Source organism: Ostrinia furnacalis, unplaced genomic scaffold (assembly GCF_004193835.3).
Source record: "Ostrinia furnacalis isolate ACB-3 unplaced genomic scaffold, ASM419383v2 OfSCF0060, whole genome shotgun sequence".
In the NCBI taxonomy this organism is placed as follows: Eukaryota; Metazoa; Arthropoda; class Insecta; order Lepidoptera; family Crambidae; genus Ostrinia; species Ostrinia furnacalis.
The window spans coordinates 35,569-46,005 of record NW_021130299.1 but is presented as its reverse complement, the minus strand read 5'-3'; the positions used below and the strand labels follow the sequence as shown (position 1 = coordinate 46,005).

At 39.1% G+C, this 10,437-nt stretch overlaps 1 protein-coding gene across 1 annotated transcript in view; it reads right to left on the bottom strand.

The window, feature by feature from the left end:
* Positions 1–715: 715 nt before the first annotated feature.
* Positions 716–10,437, bottom strand: part of LOC114359187 (putative serine protease K12H4.7) — a 36,287-nt gene continuing 26,565 nt past the window's right edge. The window contains exons 10-12 of the mRNA XM_028313509.1: positions 4,446–4,578; positions 1,668–1,865; positions 716–971 (exon numbers count right to left, since the gene is read on the bottom strand). Of these exons, the coding sequence (XP_028169310.1) occupies positions 815–971; positions 1,668–1,865; positions 4,446–4,578 (488 nt within the window). The 3' untranslated portion in view covers positions 716–814. The remainder of the gene's footprint in view (positions 972–1,667; positions 1,866–4,445; positions 4,579–10,437) is intronic.

Here is a 10,437-nt window from a genome sequence, read left to right as displayed (position 1 = left end):
GGCTACTTTCGAGAAATAAAATCTTCATAGTTTTTTTTGACGTACTCGCTAGCGAGCATACTTAACGTAAACTCATGGTGAGCACACTGGAAGCATTGAGTACCAGCGTTTCAAGGAAAAGTTTTTTGCAATAACTAATGTGGACAGCGTGGGAAGAAAATCAATTTGAGTTCGAAGCCGGCAAATGGCGTTAATTTTGATACTTAGGCAGCCTAATATAATTGAAATTCACCAAAAAAGCTCAGACGCTACAAAATACCTACTTGTTAAATAAATTAGTTACCAATATCAGGTTTTGCACTACTCAGGCCCAGTTTTTTGATTCATGATCAATGACATGTGGTTAAATAACAGAAAAAAATGTTTTTCGAACAATGGTTAGCTTGACTTTTAGTACATTTTTTAACTATTAATTTACATTTTGTTAATATTTAACCATTAGTAGCAAAATTTAACAATTTGTTATTTTAACTACGAATCAAAAACCGGGCCTAAGTACTTACGTGTTAAAAAAATCTACGTAGGCAAGCATCTGCGGTTGCAATTTGTGGACTTCCAACAATTTCATTGGACATGCATTACTTCTATAGTCTGGACCGTGTGCACGTAGAATTTTGTCTAATGACCCCTAGCTACCCATCCTTATCGCTCGCGCGTAATTATGTTGCTATCGCGCTCGCACACTCACTGCAGGTGCCAGTCGCACAGTCGCGACAGCGATATAATTACGCGCGAGCGATAAGGATGGGTAGCTAGGGGTCAGTGGACAAAATTCTACGTGCTCACGGACCGGGCTTTACCTATAATACACTATCTACAGCAAGCTGAGAGCCACTCCTAGCAACAGTACCAGCGACAGGGCGGCTCGCTCGGCGCCGGCGTCCATCACGCCGTGCACGATTTCGTTCATGAAGTTGATGACGTGCAGCTTCACCTCGCGGACTGACTCCGTCTCGCTGTTGTTTAGGGAACTGGAATGAAAATTACATTTAAGTACATAGCTGTCGAGAGCAGTTAGCTGGCATATAGCTGGCAAGAGCAGTTAACCGGCACATAGCTGGCGAGAGCAGTTAACCGGCACGTAGCTGTCGAGAGTAGTTAACCGGCACATAGCTGGCGAGAGCAGTTAGCCGGCACATAGCCGTAGAGAGCAGTTAACCGGCACATAGCTGGCGAGAGCAGTTAACCGGCACATAGCTGGCGAGAGCAGTTAGCCGGCACATAGCTGGCGAGAGCAGTTAACAAACTCCGAGCATAGCCCGCTCCATCGCCCTTTGAGTGACCTTGAGCCTTCTTATGAGGCCCATAGTAAGCGACCACGTCTCAGATCCGTATACCATCACTGGCAACACACACTGGTCAAAGACTTTTGACTTGAGACACTGCGGTATTTCGGACGTGAGTATATCGCGAAGCTTCCCGAACGCTGCCCATCCGAGTTGGATTCGACGATTGACCTCTTTCTCGAAGTTGGACCTACCTAACTGGACTGTTTGTCCCAGGTATACATAATAATTGTCAACAACTTCGAGTGTAGTCTCCAACCTTCAGAGGAGTGGGTGCAACACGGACACTAGATATGATTTTTGTCTTGTCCATGTACATTCTGAGGCCCATAGGTATTAATGAGTAGGTATATAAATAAGTTTAAACTTTAAACCACTCACTAAATAATCCTACAGTGCGATATTTCCGGCACAAAGTGTACAGGGGCGGTGGGACGGGCGTGCTCCGCTCCTGGGCCCATGGGATGCCACGGGTCGAACTGCCCCTGTACAGTGATGACGCGGTCGGGCAGCTGCGTCAGGCCCCCGAAGAATAGGTTGGTACGACTGATGCCGTACTGCGTGCGGTTGGCGTCAAAGCTGTGAAAATAAATTATTGTAAAAAAAAGTTCTAGGTAAGAGCTCTTTCTTTCTTTACGAGATCGAATCAGAAATGAGGAGATCCGTAAACGAACCAAAATCGCTGACATAGCCCGACGGATCAGCAAGCTGAAGTGGCAATGGGCAGGGCACATAGTACGCGGAACTGACGGCCGATGGCGCAGCAAGGTTCTGGAGTGGAGGCCGCGTACCGGAAAACGCAGCGTGTGACGTCCACCCACAAGGTGGACCGACGACATCATAAAGGTAGCAGGAAAGCGTTTGACGCAGGTCGCTACCAACCGGGCAGCATAAAATAACCTATGTTCAGCAGTGGACGTCCTATGACTGAGATGATGAAGATGATGATGAAGGGCTCTTTCCCAAGGAGTTATCCCGTTTTTTGCAGGATCTGTTTTTTTTAAGGACAATGATCCCGTTATAGTACGAGAGGGGACCGTAAGATACCCTACGTCACTCGATACTAAGATAAACTCCCTGGTAAAATTGTTTGTACTCTCGGCCAAATCGGAGTTTATTAATTAATTGTTCCATGCTTAGTACAAGTTTTCTGAACTTATTGAAGTGACGTAAGATTTCTTACGGTCCCCTATCGTACTAGTAGTACGTAAACGTGTTTTAAAAATTAACATTAACACAAACATCCCGTTTCGTCGTACAATTGTTTAAATTATTCTATTCGAAACAATAAGAAAAACATTATTATGCTGTTAGGTAACTAAATTTAATGATTAATTACTTAGTGACGTGCTCTATTTCGGTTGTAACATAATTATTTGTACCGAATTCCTCGAATTTCACTTACTTAATATTTAGCCTCACCCACTCTTGGCATAACTTTTAAAGATTCCTGGAAGATTTCTAAAAGGTATATAAGTAGATATAACCACAGTAATGGTTATCCATTCATAACGTAAAAATACCTAAAACAAATCATAATTATTCATCATCCTGCAATAACAAATGAATAATCACGTTACGTGCGTTTTTCAGTGGCATGATTTGTGGTAAAGAAATACTACAAAAGACAATTAATTGTTTATTTAATCAAAATAACGAAGTTGACGTACATCTTATAAATACCTACCTATTGTAGTAAGCTCACAAAGCGTTATGAAGGTATACCTACTCGTAACATTTAGTAACCTAAGTTGATTCTTTATTATTTATTAGTTTAGCTGTTTTAATAAAGAAATAGGTTCCTAGTATTTCATTTTTGGTTGTGGCGGGGTTAAACTTAAAGGCGGTAGCTAGCTTACTTACGATCGAAAATTATGTATACCTACCAAATTTTACATAGTTTTAGATGATGAGGTTTAGTTATTTTAGCACAGAATTTATCTCGTAAAAATTAAGTGGTTTTAATCTATACTATCTATACTAATATTATAAATGCGAAAGTAACTCTGTCTGTCTGTCTGTTTTGCTTTCACGCCTAAACCACTGAACCGATTTTGAAGTGGCATAGAGATAGTTTGAGTCCCGGGAAAGGACATAGGATAGTCTTTATCCCGGTTTTTGAAACAGGGACGCGCGTGATAAAGTTTTTCTGTAACAGACAAAATTCCACGCGGTCGAAGCCGCGGGTGGAAAGCTAGTTATAAAGCTAAAATCATTTCCTGTATTTTAAAGTCAATGATGAGTCTGTTTCTTCTGAATTATTTAATTTTATTTACTTACCGATGACACATTTCCCACGAATCCAATAAAACGTAATAGGTACTTACACGTAATTATTACAGAAACAGATGGTTAAAGACCTTTGAGACTTCAATTAAATTTACTTGGAATTGAGTTGAAGCTGATACATTATTACTTTGTTATGTTTAGGCCCTTGTAACATATTTAATTAAAACTAAACGTACCGATTAATAAAATTAAGATGTCGTTTACCTAGCTAAGTACCTACTTTGAGTTTATTATCTATCTTTTTGTTTCGGATCTCGTCTATCAGAAATGTTATTGGAGTTTTAAGGACTGAATGAAATTAAAGATATTTAGGCAGAACGAATGGTTTTATATCCTCATTTCCGGAAAGTTCAAAATAAGAATAGAATATGACAAACATTACTAGGGCGTAAAATAATTCGTCAAACTGAAAAATCGATTTTCAGCACGTCGATTTTCAGTTGAAAACTAGAGTAATTTTCAAGGAAACTTTATTTTCTGCGTTTCTTCCATTTGGTTATCATGTTTTAACATTAAAGTAGTACAGTTAAAAATCGTCATAAAATGTTATGCTTAAATTAATTAGCAATGTTTCGACACCCACGATATTAAGTAGCATTAATTGTACAATAAAGGCATACTTTCGTGCTAGTAAGCTTGTTCCTTACATCCTACCATCATCAACAGCCCTTTACAGTCCACTGCTAGACTATGAGCCTCCTCCACTATAGTGGAGGGTTTTGCCATAATCTCCACGCTTGGCAGGCGGGTTGGAGATCGCAGTTTAAAAGATTGATGTTTTTCAGAGAGCGCTGCTACCCGTTCTCTGTTTGATATGTAGTCCCTAAGTCGCCTCTTACATCTACATCCTATATCATGTAATATACTCACAAGGAGGAGAAGAAGTCGGTGCACATCTGTTGGAAGTACTCTACAGGCACGCCAGAACCGAAGGGCTGCGACTCGCCGGCGGTGGACTGGTACCAGCCGTACTCCACACAGGTCTGGTAGAGCCACGCCCGGCCTGCGGGCAGAATAGTATAAAATCTACATTATTATGATAAGCGAAAGTCTGTTGTTTCCTAGAGCCAGTGCCTGAGGTACGGGAGCGGCACGGGAGGGGTGACATTGACATAATATTATGACTTGACAGAGCATACAAATCTGAAGGAGATCTGAAGTCTCGCTGACGTTTGGCGTCACAACAACACCCTCCCGTGCCGTTCTTCGGGCACTGACTCAATGAGGGCTATCGTTTTAGCGCTCACCAGTTAGCGCCACTGTAGAGTAAGGTCCTGTCACTTGCTAGTAGCGAAGACAGTGGCGCCAACTGGTGAGCGCTAAGGTGGTAGGAGGACTATCGCATTTGCCCTCATCAAGATGGCGCCACTGTAGAGTAAGGTCCTGTCAATCGCCAGGGGTGCCAACTGTTAAGTATAAAAACGATAGCCCTCATTAATCTAGACCTTTATTATCTAAACCCTTTTCAGGGCACAAACACACGCCCCAAATATAGCTTGCCCTTCACCACTTCGGGACTAAGTACGTATCGGCTGGTACAGATCAGTGGCGGAAGAAACTTTGTTACCTTTTGGCACGGTAATCACTGAATCGGTTTAGATGGAAGCTATAGAGACAGTTTGAGACCCAAGGAAAACATAGGATAGTTTTTTTACCCCGTCTCTAAAGGAGAACACGCGCGCGATATGTACCTACTACGACGCCGTAGCACGTAGCTCTGGTACACAGACGGCGAAGTTTGCTATAAATAGCTGTTAATTCTAATTTATAGCACAATGTTAGAATGAAAAAAGATGCTTTAATACAGTGGTTCTTAACCTTTAAGTCATGAGGGACCATTTTACCAAATTTCTGACTTGTCAGGGACCACCTCATAATCGGTCAAAACCAGTTTGACTGCAAAAATCAGTGAAAAGTGTTTTTAACCAAGGTGTGCAAGTGCACTTCGTGGACCACTTGGAATGTCTCCAGGGACCACCAGTGGTCCGCGGACCACCGGTTAAGAACCACTGCTTTAATATAATATGAAAGAAGCTTATTATCACATTCCCACGGCATGATGATATAATAAGTACACGTTTTCTTTCATAAGTCGCCTTTAAAATGATTAAACATGAACTTATTTTCCATTCAGTAAATCTAAGGACTGGCAGAGTCAGTTTTACTCGAAATAAATTGTAAAGCGATGCCAATTAGCAGGCAATTGTGGCGATAATTAATGCAATGAATCACTTGTTGTCTTTTGTTCAAGCTTAGGTACTAACTAGGTACTCTGTTATATAACCAGGATTGTACCAATAATGAATTGTGCTCCAATTGCTTTTAACTAACTTTTAATTAATTATTTGCCAGGTTCTTACCTTTCTTGCATGTTTTTGTCTCCAACACACTCTTTGACATGTTTATGTTTTGGATCAGGTCGTGAGCAAACCCATTCAACATTATTTTAAATAATAAACATGTACCTCTGATGTGGTGAACCCATTCCCAACGCAAGCAATTAGTTGGAGGACTATATGGGAATATTTAAAATTATCATTCCATTTTAGAGTATTAACAACAATAATCAAATATGAATAATAATTATAAAAATTAATAGTATTTAGGAACAAAATTGAGGGCAGCACCTCCTTAAGGTAGACTGACGATCTGGTGAAGGTCGGAAACTCCAGAACCTTGTATTGTTGCCTTATCGGCCGTCAGTTCTGCGTACTATATGCCCTGCTCATTGCCATTTCAGCTTGCTAATCCGTTGGGCTATATCAACGACTTTAATTCGTTTAAGTTCTACATTAACTTAGGAAGGTAAAAATCGTTAATTATTTAAGCAAATCTTTTCACAAACGTCAACAACACCGTAACAAGTTGTTTCAGCAGATCAAGCTGACAAACGGCGGAGCAGCTGCCCCGAGCCTTAATGAATACAGCGGATTGTAGCTGGCGACGATCTACAAATCAAATGTCGCTCGCGGACGCCACGCTACACACTGCCGCGGCGGACGGCGAACTTGAAGTAGATAATTGAAGACATAACTGGAAACAAACATTTGTGAGTCTTAAGGCCTTATTTCTCACAACATGTCTTCTTATTTGTTTGTTGAGCAATTATTCATCCAGTACAAACAACAAAATCCTAACAAAACCGGGATAGTTTAGCAAGTGGCTTCCGGTTACCAAATATATCGTGTAATCTAAACCACAGCCGGTCGTGAATGTTAATAAAAGGCACAAGGTAATTGATATTGGTTGTCGCACAAACAAAATCGAACAAGATTCACTTTACCTATTTTATATTGTTACTAGAACCACAGCCGTTACTAAAATAAACGAAATGATTAGTCATACAGTGTGGTTGGCAACACCCTTCGCCATACCGCAATGAAACACTTAAATAAATATAAAATATCACAAATACCTACTCGCTACACTTCCAATCTATATGTCTCTTTTTACGTACAATGTTATCCAAGCTATCTATTAGCATGCATCTCCAATGCAGACAGCTTGGAACTTGGCGCTGCGCTGCCGTGCGCCAAGACAGATGTTCCGATGCATTCATTATGGTCTGGTTTATTAATATTCCGCGGATCAGATTGGAACTACCCGCAACGTCAACAAAGCGGAAGTAGGCTGCCAAATCTCTTATATTTACATTATGGGTATTGTACATTTTATACAAGGAAAATCTACTTGCTTGAGTACCGATGGAAAATTAAGCTGTTGACAATAAATGTTTTTACAATAATTAAATTTTTCTTTGTGGAAATCCGTGAGTCAATCTTTTGTTCAGCAGTGGCTGAAACCATGGCTTAAACGAACGATAATTAATGTAACAAAATGTAATTTAATTTAATAGACTATGCTGTAGTTCTACATTTAGGTGGAGATAATGAGGACGAAAGGTCACTAAATAAAGTTAGATACGACAATCCAAGGACATAGCAAAATGCCGCGTATTGGAGGTGGTCTAGTTTAGCATTAACTGCTGAATTTCTATAAGCTGATGATGACGAACAGTATTTGTCACCCTAAGAATTAAAGGCTACTTCATATTCAAAAGTACTTCACAAAAAATACATCCTAAAAATTGTTTTCGCCATAATCTCTCCTCATAAACTAACCAGCGTCTATGCTAATCGGCCCCACTCGTCGGCGGCATAAATTAACGCCAGAAATCATGCAAATGGGCGTCGATAAGTTTCCCGAATATTCCCGATAAATTCCCTACAAGCCTTCTAGACCGGGCGCTGGAGAAGCAATCCAACGCCGAATTTTAATTCGTAAATTATACGCAGACTGACATTATACAACAAAATTTGAAGTAGGAAATAATTTTTAAGAGCATAAAGAGATTGTTAGGATTGATAAAAGCAGATTATTAAGAAGACATTGTTTTTTATTACCATTTTGACTTTTCATAGAAACTTTCATCATATTATTATTACGTTACTTAGTTATTTTGGCACCCCTTGCCACTCCATTGAGAGTAAACGCACCAGCGGCAGAGCGCCAACTCTTTGATTCGATGTCATTTGCAAAGTTGGCAAAGTTTTAAAGGTACTTTTACAGTTTCACGACTTTTACAGTTAAAAGTCGTGATTTTCAGTAGTTTGGGAAAAAGCAGACAGTAAATCCACGATTTTATTCTGAATCCAGGGTACGGTAAAGTGTTGCAAAAATATTGTTTCCAAATATAAAAATAAGATTGATTCGTTCAGCAATAACAAATTAAAATACAGGGTGTTACTTTGCATTCTTGCCATATTTACAGAGGTAACTATATTACTGATACTGAACACAAATCCGTTAAAAAATAATGCCCGAAAATTTTGATTTTTAATTTTGAATATTTTATTTTATCGACAATCTGTTAAACACATCACTAATTATCGTAACGCATGCACATCACTTGTTAGCGATGGCGATGGAGACTTTTTTACTTTTTATTGTATTTTTAAATATCTATTGCAATCTATTGTATTTAAAATGTCTTTTTGACACTTGTAAAAAACTGAGAAATCCATCAATCACAAATCACATTAAAATAATACAAAAATGACTGAAGTGTATTCAAACAACGAATAATTTAATCAACATGGTGCTTGGAGTGTCTGCAAGACGTCTTAGACGAAATGCTTGATGACGTACCCTTAGCGTTACACCAAATGCTCTACTACCAGCAGGATGGTGCTCCCCCTCAATAAGGACGTCAAGTGCGCGAATAATACGTTTGGTGAACAGTGGATTGGACGAGGGGGTCCAGTAGCTTGGCCACCACGATCCTCGGACCTAACACCAATGGACTATTATTTTTGGAGTGACTTGAAACGACTTGGTATGCGCAGAAGAGATAAATAGTGTAAACGTGTTACGTAAAAGGATTGTTTCAGCGAAACTGTGAGACAAAACGTTTATGTGTTGCGAAAACTAAAGCGAAATACCTACGCTTCGCTGTGCTAGACTGTGCCATCATCAGAACGGAGGACTCTTTGAACACTTGCTTCTTTGTAAGTAGGAACTTATAAATAAATAATTAATTGTGAATAAGGTGATTTCATTTCATACTTAATTTATTAATTTGTAAAAATAGGGAACAATGTTATTATAAATTAATTAAAAGCCTAATAATTATTACGTATTTTTGACGGTCCTAAGCCCGTAAAGTAGAAAGAAAAATCTAAAATCAACTGAAGAGTATTATAAAATAATTACATATTATGACTGGATAAAAAGGCTGGTACCCAGAGCCATAAAACATCACAGATTAATAAGAACTAAGCCACGCCCACTAGGTTTATTCCACTTGCACCTGTAGAACGTGTGAGACAAAATTGGTTTATTCCAATTTGTACTGCAAAACCAAATTTACTAAAAACTCAGTGTACTTTCTTTATGGGAGTCTCTTGTTTATCTTAAATAATAGGTATTGTTCTCTACTTTTATCTCTGTGAATATGGCAAGAATGCAAAGTAACACGGTGTATAAATATTATGAAATTGGTAGAGCAGTGTTTCAGTTCTTTTGTCGCCCGGACTAAACAACATTTCGTCCCGAAAAACAACCCGCGATAAGAGTTTAATAATTAATAAATCACTCGCAGAAAAGAGCTAAGTGGCAAAGTGGACGGATTTCCATAGTATTACGCGACGCTATTAGCAGCTTTACATATTTCATATTCCGAGCAAACCGGACGGCTTAATGAATTCAGTACAAGAATACTGCTGGGTAAAGCTGAAGGAAATCTGTATTGAAGGCGAATCAATTCAAAAGTGAGTCTCGTTTGTAAACAATGGGAAGCTCTCGATTTGACTGAATTATCAAGTTAAAAACCTATCTACAGGTAATTAGTACCAAACCAAATTAGAAGGAAGTCCTTAATGTAAGTAAAACATGTAGTCAGGAGTACCTTATATCTACTATATAGGTAAAAATAAGTCGGGTTTTCCTTCCCAACGCTATAACTCCAGAACGCACGAACCGATTTCCACGGTTTTGCATTCGTTGGAAAGGTCTCGGGCTCCGTGAGGTTTATAGCAAAGAAAATTCAGGAAAATTTAACAAACGAAATTCCACGAGGGCGAAGCCGCGGGCGGAAAGCTAGTTTTGATATAAATTAGACTTCTTAATAAACATCCCAAATTTTTTTTAAGTCCCAATTCCTAACTCATGAAATATTTAATATTTATGTTTTCAACACACAAAGCTTCCCAATTTGTAAATGTAAACCTATAACCATAGGCTTCTACCTATAATCAAGAGCACTGCGTATTCACATACTTACGAGTTTAAAAGGCACAGATGAAGAAATATGAGACCTTCATTTTTCATCATCATCATTTCAGCCACAGGACGTCCACTGCTG